At 39.2% G+C, this 15,316-nt stretch overlaps 1 protein-coding gene across 2 annotated transcripts in view; it reads left to right on the top strand.

Moving 5' to 3' along the window:
* The window catches only part of fbxo41 (F-box protein 41), a 37,643-nt gene extending 23,828 nt beyond the window's left edge, over window positions 1–13,815 (top strand). For both annotated transcript variants that reach the window (XM_028018477.1, XM_028018478.1), the window contains exons 5-14: window positions 1,073–1,146; window positions 2,572–2,951; window positions 5,967–6,205; window positions 6,302–6,417; window positions 6,928–7,080; window positions 7,239–7,334; window positions 7,434–7,552; window positions 8,068–8,226; window positions 8,404–8,519; window positions 9,734–13,815. In XM_028018477.1, the coding sequence (XP_027874278.1) occupies window positions 1,073–1,146; window positions 2,572–2,951; window positions 5,967–6,205; window positions 6,302–6,417; window positions 6,928–7,080; window positions 7,239–7,334; window positions 7,434–7,552; window positions 8,068–8,226; window positions 8,404–8,519; window positions 9,734–9,796 (1,515 nt within the window). In that variant the 3' untranslated portion in view covers window positions 9,797–13,815. The remainder of the gene's footprint in view (window positions 1–1,072; window positions 1,147–2,571; window positions 2,952–5,966; window positions 6,206–6,301; window positions 6,418–6,927; window positions 7,081–7,238; window positions 7,335–7,433; window positions 7,553–8,067; window positions 8,227–8,403; window positions 8,520–9,733) is intronic.
* The last annotated feature ends 1,501 nt before the right edge of the window (window positions 13,816–15,316 follow it).

Below are 15,316 nucleotides of genomic sequence, written 5' to 3'. Positions count from 1 at the left end.
CGTCCATGTTATAAAGACTTGGCCCTATTCTGTTTTTCACCAGTGTGTCTCGGCCTCAGAGCCTCAGACAGTTTGCCTATTTCCTGTATAGACCATTTCCACTGACAAGAAAGAAGGGAAAAAAGGAGAAATTGTGGTTGTGTTTGCTCTGCCTCTGAGGCATGTCAGTACACAAACCTACACCTGGCTGTGCTTCACTCATGTCTGTGCACAGTCTCGTGCAAACAGCAAGTGCTTTGGGGATGAGTGATGTGTGAAAGAGTGTCGAGAGGAATTTGTTTCAAAGAAAAAAGCGTGAGAATCAGCTTTTAAGACCTGTGAACAAATAGCATTGTCATCTGCTTTCAGATCTGCTTTCCATAAATTTTACAATTTATGGATTTAAATATTTATTGATCAGTTTGTTTTATTTTTATTTTTTCAAATTTTTACTTCTAACAGCTACTGTCTTGATGATCAGTATGCTGCCTAAATTTTCAGCTAGCCCTACTTTCTTATTTGTACTTGGTGGGGTTGCATAGAGGTTCAGATTTTGTTTAGAATAGCCTGGTTGTACTTAGGTCTGGTGTGTTCACTACATATAATAAAAATAGGATTTTTGAGTTTATTACTGGCAGGGTCATGGAAAAGATAATAGAAAGTAGAAAGTAGTAGCAGGTGTCAGCTGAGTCTGAGTAATTCTAAATTACATCTTATAAGTGTTTTTATAGTAAAGAGGTTTTATTTTGTGGCACCTAAAACTGAAACTATCCTTCACACATACTCAATTCTCGTATTTTTTAGGTGGGTATTTGGTTGTTTTTGATTAGTTCTTTCTTTCAAAATGATCTCTACATTAATAATGCTTCGCCCCAGGAATGTTGGTGTTCCATCCTGGTCAGCACTTTCTTCTTAGTGTTAGTGAGTTGTGCATCAGCACCATACTGAAAAATGATACATTTACCCCTCAGACGTTTTCCAGATTCCAAAACTAATGAACATTTTGGATTTTATTTTATTTTTTCATGATTTCCATCTCTTCCAAACAAATTAACTCTTTGGTCTCACTTGTTTACTTGTCATTTTTCTTCAGAGAAATTCCAGCCTCTCTGGGAGCACAAGAGGAATGTACCAAGTATCAGAGAGACGATCTTCTCCCAGCACAGGGTAGGTCAGAAACTATCACCTGAAGTTTGAAATATTGTTTTTTTCAGATAAATCTAAAGACAAACACAGAAGAAAAACAGGTTGTTTTTCTCACATGTAAAAATAGGTAATTCATGCTTCCTTTATCTATTTATTTATTTAAAAAAGAGATAAGGAACATAGTCAGAACCTTTAAATGTGCTAAATTTGGCCAATAGACTGTTTTTTTTTTTTTCCCAAATCTGATGTGAGAAAATGTCTACAAGGCTGCACAACATAGCTGTTCGCTGTTGTCAGAAAGACAATCTCTCTTTATTGGAGGTGCAGAGGTTTTGACCTATTACCTAATGCTGTTATGTGATAAACTGGTAAGATTTATTGTTTTGTGTACTCTACATGATGGATTTTGTTGGGTCATGGGAAGTGTACTGGAGTTTTAGCATCTCCCTCATTAGCAGTACTGAGACACAGGGTTGATGTCCCAATTTGAGGTATGACTGAACTATTTCTGGGTCTCTGGCACCAACCTCAGACACATGGCTGTACCGTAGTATTTTGACTAACCCAACTGTCATTCCCAGTTGGTAGTGAATGTCTTTCCTGTCGTGACGTCAGGCCTTCCCCGTTGAATCACTGACAGCAGAACAGACACACACTGTGGCCAGAAGCACTTGTCTGAGCCTCCTGTCTTGGGTTAATAATAGCTCCTCACTGAGGATCAATACATTCTATACCCTTGCTGTTGTTAGGCATCATTTCAGAAAATAGGAAGTGGTTTATGTGACATATTGGATATGACTTCATCAGCGTAAGCATGGCTTGCAAAGATACATCTGAGAAATGGAAAATATTTTAGCATGTGGTGCAGATTATACAGGGCTTTTCTTCTAAGACAAAATAAGACAATATGTCTTCTCTACTGATTCAGGTATTTTAGATTTGCTCTCTAACTCCAGATTAGGTTTTGTGTTCGCATATTAAATTATGGTAGATGTTAGTAGTTTTGTCACAGTTTAGAGGAATACTTCCTTCTGTTGTGGAGTGAATTTCTGTTTGTCGCCAAGCAAACTTGTGGTAATGATGCTGGTCCAAGAAACCGTTTTTCACTTAACCCCCATTAAAAACACAATCTGTCATTTTCAGAAAGATTTTTCTGTGAAAAGCAGAGATTTACATGCTCTGGTTGAGTAAAGAAATACCTTTTTCTCGTTTCTAATTTATGACTTTATATTTCTAATGCAGATTTCAGAGAGGTTTTGATTCTTGTACGTTTCTGTGCAGGTTCATGCTTATGTTTCTAAAACTTTTATCATGCTAATAGTCAGTCAAGCTTATTTTGTTGTTTAGTAAGACTAAAGTGTGCTTTGAGAATGAGATGTTATAGATATGTTTGGCTTGAAGCAGGAAGACCATGTTTATGTTTAAATACCTTGTGTTCCTCTGCAGAGCATCAGGGAGGATAAAGTCTGTCTCCCAGGGTTCTGGAGGTTACGACAGCGACAGCGTCGAGATGCATCCTATGGAGGATTGTCCCGAGGCGCAGTACTATCACATGCAGTGCCGCATGGGTGAGGGTGGCTACGAGCGCTCCCCGGGATGCGGATCTAGAAACTGGGGTCTTCGCAAGCAGGCAATTCAGAACTGGCAGCGACGACCGTACAGGAACAGCACCGAGGGTGAGGAGGGGGACGTGTCGGACGTGGGCTCGCGGACCACCGAGTCTGAAGTGGAGATGTGGGAGCAAGAGCGGAGAGCCGTGGCTGAGGTTCAGCAGTCTGCAGTACCCTATACTCACCACAGCAGGGCAGCGTATCGCCCTAACACGGGTAACAGTTGTTTGCAAAATGGTCACAATCTTGAGCTATTTTCTTCACCTGCCACCAAGGCAAGTTTAATGATACGCACGATAAAGGGCTAAATCAAGTCGATGTTCTGACTTCAAAGGTTAGTGGAACATCGTAGAACTGGCAGTTGCTGTGCTGTCCTGATTAACAGCTGTATTAATTATATGAACAGGAGACGGTGAGATGTTATTTATCATTTAGTAATTTGGGATATGTATCTGCCAGCATTGCATATCTAGAGATTAAACCTTTGCCCCTTGCTCATTCATCAGATTGAGTCAGATTTGATGGAGAGCAACATCTACCTTTTAGTCTTGCAACAGAGTTTCATTTTAATTTAGGTCTGGACTTCAACTGGATCATTTGGCCTCATTAATATGCTTTGACCTAAACGACTCCAATGTATCTCTGGCTCTCTGTTTCAAGTTAGTGTAAATGGACTGAACTTTCAGTGTTCTTTTCTTCTTGTCTTAGTAGGTTTGGAGTTGCACCATCCTCTTTCCATTTTTAGATAATAAGTTAAGTAGATGTCAGATGTGCAAAGCTTAGAATACTGTTTTTAACCTTACCCAGCCTGAAACCTCTCCAGAACTGGGTTCTGGGGCCTGTCTGTTGTATTCCTTGGTCTTTATAATGCAATTTGTTCACTAATGTTCTCTATCAAACCTCTAAGGCCTTCACAGAACTGTTGGATTTACACTGAGATTACATTATACACAAGTGGACTTTATTTACAGTACAGACCAAATGTTTGGACACACCTTCTAATTCAATGGGTTTTCTTTATTTTCATGACTATTTATAAGGCAAGAAATCCCACTTATTAACCTGACAGTGCTCACCTATGAAGTGAAAACCATTTCAGGTGACTGCCTCTTGAAGCTCATCAAGAAAATGCAGAGTGTGTGCAAAGCAGTAATCACAGCAAAAGGTTGCTACTTTGAAGAAACTAGGATATAAGGGCTATTTTCAGTTGTTTTACACTTTTTTGTTTAGTGCATATTTCCACATGTGTTATTCATAGTTTGATGCCAGTGTGAATCTACAATGTCAATAGTCAGGAAAATAAAGGAAACTCATTGAATTAAAAGGTGTGTCCAAACCTTTGGTCTGTTCTGTATGTGACTTGTGAAGACATTCTACTTCCACTTTGCAATTATGTGTAATTTATAACATTAAATCAAAATGCCACACACTGATGTTTGTGGTTGTAACTTCACAAACTGAGAAAAAGTTCCAGTTTTATGAATACTTTTGCACTTAACTGTATTTATATCATGATCCAACTTTTGCATCAATTGCAGTTTAACCAGCTTTACTCTCAAGTACACAAGGAATTAGCAGGTTCAATAAACCATCTCTTACAGTTCTTATGGAGCTTTGAGACACTAGCTAGCCAGTCGTTGCTGCACAGCTCAGCTGCACAACAGATTGTGCATTTTTCTGTTAGCATCATCCCATGCCAACCTCCTTACAAACCCTGCTGCTGCACTCTGCGTTTCCCATCTGCTGTGGACGTATCAGGTGGACCATGGCAGTCTGGAACTGAAGGAAATTGGGCCGAGGCTCAGTGACAAATTCACATGCACAAATTTGGCCTCCTCATTAGCTGAAAAGTTGTTTTTTTTTGTCTCATGTAACATGTTGCCTCTCTGCTCTGACGTAGTTCTCCCTATTAGGAGAGACTCTGCCAGAGCTGTTTGTGTGGTATGTATCTGCAAGCACACAGGCTTGTTTTTTTAGTTCATTCGGCAGTCTTGAGTGTAGGAGGTGTGCGTGAGTGAGAAAGAGAAAGAGTCAAATAGTATGCATTGGTTCACAGCCCTGATGGTTTCAAGCAGATGCCTACCAAGGCCAAAGATGAAGTGAGTCATGGAGGAGCAATTTTGCTTCAAGGGTTAAGGCAGGCTGGGATTGGACACACTGTAACAACAGCATTAGATGGGATTAAAAAGTACAGAATGCAGAAAACTAATTATGCAATCTGGTCCTGTGGTTTTTAGTTGGAGATTAGCGCCACCATGTGACAAAAAGGGTTTTACCACAGGATGGTGAAGACAAAACATTTATCTCAGATATTTAGCCGATTGCTTAACACTTATCATGAGGTAAGAATCTTAAGGGGCAAACGACTCATAATGTTCAGGAATAAGGAGATCCCATTAAAAACAAATAAGTGAAATAATATTAATAAAAAAGGGTCTTTCAGAAAAGCTGCAACAAAGTTCAAGATGTACCAGAAAGGAAAGAAAATAAAAACAAGCTTTGAAACTGTACATTATCTGAAATATATAACAACAGAGTTATTATTATGCTTTGTTTCCAAAAGACTCTCAGTTTTACTGAAATAGATTAAATTAGTTTTATATATGGGGTTCTATGACTTATAACAGACCTGCACTATGTGTCTAAATTTCCCCAAGTTAGAAAAACAAAAGAAATTCTCATTTGAGAATAGTTTTACTTTGGTCATCTTAAAGCTAGTTAATTCATCATCATCAATTATTCATCATGGACCACTCCACAAGTCTCACATGCTGATGACCTAAATTAATAAAAGCACTAGTTAAAACAAAACTGTATAACATAGTTTAACAGGATCTAAATTGAGAAGCAGTTATCAATATTTTATGGCACAGAATGTTAACCTTTTTAGATTGTCTCTTCTACAAAGCAACATAAGTATTAAAAGTGTCTTATTTTAGGAACTCCTGAAACCAGATATTTCCATACACAAATAAACACAAAGCATTTTCTTCCTCTTTATCTGACATTAAATCAGACAAATTTTTTGCTGTTTCAGTCTACCAGAATTAGTGTGCAGTGAGTAATGTTCTCCCTTGTCTTTGTAGATTTACAATTATTTCAGTCTTTATTAGCATGATGGATCTTTGTGTTAGTCTATTATTTTGTAATAACAAAATGGGATCAATTTCAAGAGCTATGGAAACTTTCTTGAGGCTGTTAAAGGTCTGAAAGGCTGTGTTGTTGCTACAGGTCGGTCTGATGTGGTTTACAGCAAGCCGTGCCGCCATGAAAAGAGCCCATCGAAATCCAATGAGGTGATAAGTCCAGAGATCCTGAAGATGCGTGCAGCGCTCTTCTGCATCTTTACCTACCTGGACACCAAAACCCTCCTGAAAACCGCCGAGGTTTGCCGCAACTGGAGGTTCGTGGCCCGACACCCAGCTGTGTGGACCAGAGTGCTGCTGGAAAACGCTCGCATTTCTTCCAAGGTGCATTGTCAACATTTGTTATTGCGCTTTATCCTCTGTTTCAAAGAAAATAATTGTGGAACAGTGTAACTATTGTAAATGTATGTATTTCTCTAGTTTTTGACCACATTGTCTCAGTGGTGCATTCAGACACACTCCCTCATTCTCCAAAACCTTAAACCAAGGCAGCGAGGCAAGAAAGAATCCAAGGAGGACTACCTTAAAAGCACACGGTGAGACACAGTCATGTTCACTGTTGTAGCAGATTATGGCTTTAGTTCCTCCGGGGTATTTAGCTCTGTGTGCTGCCTTGACTTGATTAACCCCATTGTTTGCCCAACTGTTGTGGCCGAGCGACGTACTGTGTGATTTCCTGAACAGTGACTGATGAGAGGAAAGCTAGCAGAGTGAACACGAGTGATGTATACTGACGTTTTTGTGCGGTTTAATTATTCTCAGCATGTGGATATCAGCTTTTATTTGCCGGAAGAAAACAAGCAACAAGGTTTGATTCAAGTGCATTGTTGTTTGTATGAAGGACACACATTTAGTTGCATAAAGTTCTCTTAAATGCTGTACGCTGAATACATCTGATGATTGTTGCAAAAAAGCGCCAGCAGCAGAGCTCCCAGGAGCATGTCTTGACGTTGTTAGAAGTGAAGTATGATTAAAATTGACCTTTATTTTTACGTCTTTTTTTTTTCTTTTTCTCTTGTGACCTTCTCTTATATTTCCGTCAAAAGTGGCTGTCTTGAGGAAGGTTTGGAGGCGTTGTTAAAGGCCACAGGAAGTAACCTGCTGATACTAAAGATTTCACACTGTCCCAACCTGCTGACTGATCGCTCCCTATGGTTGGCCAGCTGCTACTGCCGTGCCCTCCAGGCCGTAACCTATAGGTGAACCATTGCTATCAAATTCCAACTATCTTAAAATTTTACAGCATTAATCTTACTTCATTGTCTTTCTTAACCTTATTTTATTTCACGTAAGGTAAACAAAGCCACTATCTTCAAACTGTATCTTCAAACATACATCATGTTTATTTTTTCTGCAGGAGCGCCACAGATCCAGTTGGCCAGGAGGTTATCTGGGCCCTTGGCGCAGGGTGCAGAGATATTATTTCTCTGCAGGTGGCGCCCCTACATCCATGGTAAAATGATGGGACATTAATTAATAATCAGCCATAAAATTAATAACAGAAAGACTAATGCGGGGATCATGTTTTCATTAGAGTGTTTGTTTCTCTCAGTCAACAACCAGCACGTTTCAGTAACCGATGCCTGCAGACGATTGGAAGATGCTGGCCACATCTCCGTGCTCTTGGTGTGGGTGGAGCTGGATGTGGGATTCAGGGACTCGCCTCACTGGGTAAATATACAACATACAGCAGACTTATAGTGTTTTTGTTTTACTTAATACCCTAGAAAAATATTCTTGTAGCGTGGGACTTTCCACAAGACCTCTGTGGTTGCCCTGAGAAGATTAATCAGAGATCTCAGTTGGGAGCATCTGTTGACAAGGCAACCAGTCATTGTGTACTCTACAAATATGGCTTTAAAAATAAAACAAATCCAATCTGAACTCAAGAAAATTATTTGGTTATGTGCCACCAATGCCTTTTATTTTTGGTTTTCTTTTTCAGAACTTAAGTCGTGTCAACATATTGTTTACTTTGGTTTTTGATTCTTCCAGCACAATCTACACTGAGTGTAAGATAATCCATCCACTGCTGAATCACAAGCCAACTTCAGGGATCGTGTTGTTTCGTGATTTCTTGAAAATATAGATCATAAAAATAATTTGGGTGAATGTGTATTACTAAAACGTGTTCCTACTTGGTCCTTGTGTTGAATGTGGACTGTTCCTCTTTCCCATTTGTTCAGCGAGGAACTGCATGCGCCTGCAGGTGTTGGAGTTGGACCATGTGAGCGAAATCAACCAGGAGGTGGCAGCAGAGGTTTGCAGGGAGGGTCTGAAGGGTCTGGAGATGTTGGTGCTTTCATCCACACCGGTCACCCCTAAAGCCTTGCTTCACTTCAACAGTGAGTTGAAACTGATGTGTAACACAATTCGAAGTCAAATTCTGGACTATGCAGCCGATTATTTTTATTTTTTGTTTCGAAGCTTTTTCTTTAGAGCTCTTTTGAGTAATTTAAATCTCCCCAGCCAACCACAACTTTCAGATGTGAATTACATCCACAAATCCTCCTTCCAACCAGGTGTTTGCCGCAACCTGAAATCCATCGTTGTTCAGATTGGTATAGAAGACTACTTTGAGGACCCCAACAGCCCAGAAGCCAGAAAGCTGTTTGATGAAATGGTTAACAAGCTGCAGGTAAACAACACCTCTGTGTTTCACAGCAGTGCCCCTGCACTTTCCAAACCACTGATGGCCTAAAGTTTTAGAATTTTACAAGCTGACCTTTTACCTGTCAGCGAATAGTTCCTGGTGTGCAAAATGTTCCTGTGGCAAACTAGAAATTAAACATCTGTTTTTGTCAGAATTGATTCTTGATTCAATTGTTGAATCTATTGGTGTTGGATGAGTGGGACTGACTGTGTGAGCTGGTTTCATAACACCCATGACTAGAGACATGAAAGGCTTTGTTTTGATGTGTCAGACTGACGTGTGCTGCAATGAAGTCGGTGCTATGGCTTCACCACAACATGTGTTGGACACATTTACTTATTATTGCCATGTTCACAGACCTCAGTGAACTTATTTGGGATTTTATGCGGCAGACCGATACAAAGTAGTGCATAATTTTAAAAATGATACATGATTTTGTATTGCTTTAAAAAAAAAAATTAAATTGTAACATGGAATCATTCTCAGTCTCATTTACACCAATAATCCTGAATATTCTAAAGAAATGGACAGAGAATTAGGCAGGAGGCCCTTGGTAGCTGTAGAGCTGCAGCAATCCATTGCTAAATTGGGAGAATCTGTTAGCAGCGCAGCTATTAGTGGCACTCCACAAATTTCACAGGGATTTATTTTTATTCTCTATAAATGCACTGGCCAGACGAAAGCCATTGTTGAAAGTAAGTCATGAGAAATGCTGTTTGCAGAAGAAAGTGAACTGGTCTACAATTCAGTGCGCCTTCTAAAATTCAACTTGTGCTGTACGTGTAAAATGCTTTGTGTAGTGGAAACGTAATACTGCACAGCCAGAACACTGTCAGGGTGAGTCCTGCTGGTGGCAGCATCAGGCTGTGGGGAGGCTTTTCCTCTGCAGGGACAGGGAAGCTGGTCAGTTTTTGAAAAGATGAATGGAACAAAATACAGAACAATGCCCTAAACAGACTGCTGAAAAGAGTTGAGTTTGAGAACGATTTAGCCGCACACTTCAATGTTGGCATTTTTTGATTTTTCACTTCACTGTAATGCTCTACTATGTATTGGTCTATCACACAGGTTCTAATACGGAAGGTTAAAATGAAAATGTGAAAAAAAACATCACAGGATATAATATTTTAGCACTGTTTAGAGAAGGAACAGCCAGGGCCTCCTATCTTTTATCTCTCTTTTGTTTTCTGTTTTTTCAGGCTCTAAAGAAGAGACCGGGTTTCTCCAAAATTCTCCATGTGAAAGCAGACAGCCTCTGCTAACATCCTTTGTGCAGGTTGCTGGAGAGTGCGACCACAGTATGAGTTGATCCGCAGGACGCAGGTAGCTTGAGCCCACCTCTTGGTGGCTAGATGCATTTGGAGCACAAGAAACAGAACCAAGAAAGATCTTATTGATGAATAAAGGTCCAGGATTACCAAGTATATTTTACTAAATAAAAATCATAAAACAGAACCAGATTTGATGAAAATGTGCTAAATGTTGGTGATCTTCAGTGGCAGTAGATTCTCAACCAAGAGCCTGTATAAACCTTACTAACTCAAGAAACACAGCTGCTTTCAAAACTGTCTCTCATCCACAATCTCTCTAAACGTGGACCCACTTGGAGTGTCACACGCTGCATTCTTACTTTCTGCATCTGCATTATGCTTAATGCAAGCTAGCTTTGATATCAACTGCAGAAACAAGATGGGGAACGCGTGTATTTTCCACAGATGCCCATCAAGCTTCTGTTTTCACAAGAGGTTGAGGCATTTTTTTCCTAAAGATTTGTAACAGGAGCTTTATGCTTAGGTGTGATGTTGAGGAAATAAATGCTTATTGTACTCTGTCCCCAAAACTTGCCAAATCCAAGGGTGTGAACATGCACTGCTTCCAAGCCCTGCAGAAAGGGTGGAGGGCTCCCGCCCTGCAACACACAGACCATGTTATCTTGAAAGTGCATGGTAGCGCTGGGTTTTGCCTCCAGTACCGTCCTCTGCTTCCTTGTATGAGAATATCCATGTCAGCCAAACTGGATTCAGTGTTTATGAACTTTGTTGTAATCTCTGGACCTGTTTGCGTCAGAGGACAGTTTGGAGTATAGTAAGTCGCTGGTGCATTTTGTAGCGACGTTCATCTTTATTCCAGTATTCCCTTCTCCGGTGTGCCAATTATAAAAGGATGAGGGACCAGGCAAGTCACCAGTGTCCCTACTGGACCCAAGTTTGCTGTGAGCAGAAGCAGCTCAAACTGAATATAAAGTGTTGTGTTTCCTATAAAGCAAATTATCCAGGTGTGTACAGGTGTTATAGTGTTTGTATTCATACTGAACAGTGCCATTTGCATCACAGGGGCTATTCTCTTCATTTTAATTAATTAGGTGACATCCTCCAACCCTCTTCTGATGTTTTCTTCCACCCAGTATCACAGCTAGGGTGAAGAGAGCTGACCCCTGTACATTAAGGGATCCGGGGCAAGTATTATGCTTCAGGTCTTCAGGACTTCCCTTCAAGTTAGAAAATTGATTTGGCAGAAATTTAGCCAAACTTTGATTAGCTGTATTGTCTTTTTGGGTTAAAGACAGCACTGCTCTACACATTTTCTGATTCCAGTGCCGCTTTACTAAAGTGGAACAACAAGCCCGTTGATCTGATGGCTCTGTCTTGAGCTCAAAGTTTTGGATGTTAGAGGTGTGTGTGTTTGCCAGGCCTTAAAAAGGATTCACTGTTTTATTTGATAGAATGTAATCCCTACTTCGGACCAAAAGTGTTTTGCATTCTGGTGCACTGATTTCTCCTTATCTCTAACTTTAATAATGTGCAATATTTTATCATTCTCTAAAACATGCACAAAATCTGATTACAGATTGAAATGAAATCACTTTACAGGATGAACATAACAGTCCTTCCCATTCGTTTGCTGCAGGTTACGGAGACGGTTCTAACATAATATTTACAAGTGTGAAATTTGCATGACATTTGCAAAAACTTATGGGGCTATGATAGATGTTTTGACTTATTTTCGGGGGCGGGGGTTGTTGATAAAACATTTTAGCTCATTATTTCAAACATTTGAGCTTTGGATATCAGATAAATGAGATGATAGCAAAATCAAGCCCATGGTCTCATTATCTCAAGATAATGGTATGATGAAACGGTTAACATAACTGCCATATCTTAAGCACAACGTATCCCAAGACATTTTTCTCTGCATAGTAGAATCAAAAATGTTTAATGAGAAGTGAGTTTAAAATCTCGTTACTGACAAAATAAAGACAAGAAAACTGTTACTGCAAGCTTGAAATTTTGTTATCTTTAGATAATGAGACAAGGAAACCTCAATCTTTAAAAAAAAATAACTTTCTTGAGGTTATGATATAATGAAAGCTTTATATAATGAGAAAATGAGACGCAGAGGACAAGAGCATAAAGCACTGAAGTTGCCATCTCAACAAAAAAATGTTTAAGGCATTTTCCTATCAAAACAAGACTAAAATTTCTATCATTACATATTGAGCTCAAGATCTTAATATCTTCAGATAAAGTAACATTTGAACATGATAACTCTAGATTTTTGTCATCTCGATATGATGCTGTTTTTCACTTGCCTGCGAAAAACTGCCTGAAAATGAAATGAGAAATTTGAAAATTTTAAGTCCGGAGTTTTGAAAGGAAAAGTTTGAAGGAACCCTTTGCCTGACATGCTCACCATGAGCACATGTTAAGTTGTGTGTATGGTCACATATAATATTCTGTAAGCTGTGACTCTCCCTCTTTTTATTCCACTCTGATGTGGATTGGTTGCTGGCTAACCTGAAGGAAAAAGGGTCACGATAGAGGAAATAAACTTCACAGTAGGGAAATCTCCCCACAGAGCACTTGTTGATTTTGAGTTTCAGACAATCCTGCATTCATTATCAGCTACTCTGTATATAATGTTTGTATATTAAAAAAAAAGAAGAAAAAAAAAATCCTGAAAAAATGACCGACATTTGATGTTATTATAATAAGGTGATGAGTCGGAGTGGAAAAACTGAAGTTTACAGGTCTTCATTTAGAGTCCAATGAATAATTACACATAGAGAACTATATTATGTCTAACAGTAGTGTTAAAATTGCAGTTGTGTACTAGATACTTTATATTAAATGTGCATCAGATTCATATAGAGATGGAGATTATTTAAAAAGGTTAAAGATGATAATTCAGCTATTTATTTCTATATAAAAAGAGCGCTGTGTACAGTATAATGTTGGCATGTTTGTGTTCATGCATCAATCATTGAGTTGCCTTTTAACTGTTCTGCTACTGTGGCAAAAAAACAAAAAAAAAACAATTAAATGTTTAAAGAGCTTTGATTGCCTGCAGGTTAATAATAATCTTCATTTGATCCTGTCTGTTGTTGCACTATAGAGAAAAACACTATTTCAGATGTTTATTATAAAAGTGTTTTTAATGTTTTCGGGTATTTAAAAAAAAAATAAAAAAGATGCACTTTCCTTTCTTGAACACTTTCCATGGCCCGTTGGTCATCCATTTAGACAGATATTTCTGGGATGTCTGTTGCTTGATTGTTGGAAATAACAGTAATAAATTGCTTATCTCTGTTTGAGAACAGGCAACATCTCCCACACTGGAACCTATCGCTCCCTTTTAACTACATTTAAGTGCTTTTTAAGTTGCCAGTATGACCTTATATTTGTATTTGTTGCCATCTTTGTTTTACTTCTACCCTGTAAATTTCACACTCACATCAACGGTATTCTCGCTTGGTTGTGAATACGGACTCTTTGTAGACGCTGCAGGGTCAGTAGGCCAGAAAACTACGGCGTAAAGATGCCAGTGACACTGGAAAAACCTGTATCTTTGGCTTCCATCTGTGTACTTACCTTATCTCAATGCATCTTTCTTGAACCGTAACTTTTTTGACTCAAGTGTCTTCTGTTAACATTTTTATCATGCCGTGCAATAGGAGAAGAAAACTGCGTGAGTGTTAATGTACTTCTGTATATATTTTATGTATGAATGATTGTACTCTGCCCATTCATCTGAAGTGTGTTTTACACATTACCTCAACCTTTAACAGGGCAATTATTAATGCATTTTCTTTTCTTTTTTTTAAAGTTATTAGTTTGTTTCTTACTGCCATTGACAGGTGATTCATCCCAATTTCTGCGAACACATGAATTCTGTTGATGAAAACAAAAAACTTTTCCAAAAAGATCAAACAGCCTTCTACGATGACTGCAATAGATGGATTTTCATTCATTTGATGTCATCAATAAATCTGCTTTAAATTGTACTTCCTCTTTTTATTCTTTAAATATATGTCTATGTGTATGGGGTGAATTATATTTAATATATGTCTGAGGCCTTGACTGCATTACTCTAGTTATTTGACCCAAAAACAATTGGTATACAACCTTTCTGGGATTCTAGTCGAAAACTCTGTAATACAAGAACATAGACATTAAAGTAAAACTCAGGACACCATCAGATAATCCTAAATATCAGGCAAAATTTTGTAAAGGAATTTTCAGCGGAGTTGTCTTAAAAAAACAATATCTCAACATTTGACCACATGAAGTCATTCATCAGAAAATAGAAAGATCATGACACAACTATAAACCTACCAAAACTTTACCCTCCACCTAAATCTGGCACACGAGATCCAAATTTAACTTTAAATCTAACTCTGCTCTCTGAAGCTACAAGCACTGTATGTACAGTAAATCTAAGAGCTGTGAGCCTTGCTTTAATATGAGGGAAGTCTGGTTATTTCCAGAAAAAAGTATACATGAACAGTCAAGCAGGAAGTTAACAAGGTGCCCTGACAGTTATGCCTGAAAGCCGCATTCAGGAAGCTCGGCTGCATGTCACACAGGAAGTAACAAAGAGCTAAACTTGTGCAAGCCACTTGCCACACAAAGACCGCCCTGTCTGGGGGTTTTCCTGGTTTCTTTTGAGCAAATCATTTGTGAAAGGATCAAAAGTTCTGCTATTTACAGCACCTTCCCTTAATAGTAGTCATACACTTGAACATACAAATTGTGAAACGCTTTAGCAAACACCAACGCATTTAATTGGAATATTATGAGGTATTAAATGATAAAAGTTCTCCAATTAAGCAGATACAAGCGGCCGAAATGGGTTTTCTCTGTAGGGTGTCTGGGCTCTCCTTTAGAGATAGGGTGAGAAGCTCAGTCATCCGGGAGGGACTCAGAGTAGAGCCACTGCTCCTTCACGTCGAGAGGAGCCAGTTGAGGTGGCTTGGGCATCTGGTCAGGATGCCTCCTGGACGCCTCCCTGGTGAGGTGTTCCAGGCACGTCCCACTGGGAGGAGGCACCAGGGAAAACCCAGGACACGCTGGAGGGATTATATCTCTCGGCTGGTCTGGGAACGCCTCGGGATTCCCCCGGAGGAGCTGGAACAAGTGGCTGGGGAGAGGGAAGTCTGGGCCTCCCTTCTGAAGCTGCTACCCCCGCGACCCGACCCCGGATAAGCGGAAGAAGATGGATAGATGGAAGTTCTCCAATTAGTGAATAATGTCAAATAAAATTAATACAAATAAAAGTCTGAAAAGAGTGCGCACATATCTGGTCCCCTTTACTCTCTCCTTAATTCAGTGTAATCCATGTGATACATGCAAAGGAAATCTAGAAAAATAGGGCTCATCAATCAAGACTTTATAAAATGATTTTGCTGGTTTATAAATCACAGAATAGCTTTGCACCAAAATACCTTAAAGATCTGTTGTCGTTGTATCAGGTCTTCTGGATCTGGTCTGCTCTGCATCCCCAGA

Source organism: Xiphophorus couchianus, chromosome 5, assembly GCF_001444195.1.
Source record: "Xiphophorus couchianus chromosome 5, X_couchianus-1.0, whole genome shotgun sequence".
In the NCBI taxonomy this organism is placed as follows: domain Eukaryota; kingdom Metazoa; phylum Chordata; class Actinopteri; order Cyprinodontiformes; family Poeciliidae; genus Xiphophorus; species Xiphophorus couchianus.
This window is presented reverse-complemented; position numbering and strand designations above follow the sequence as displayed.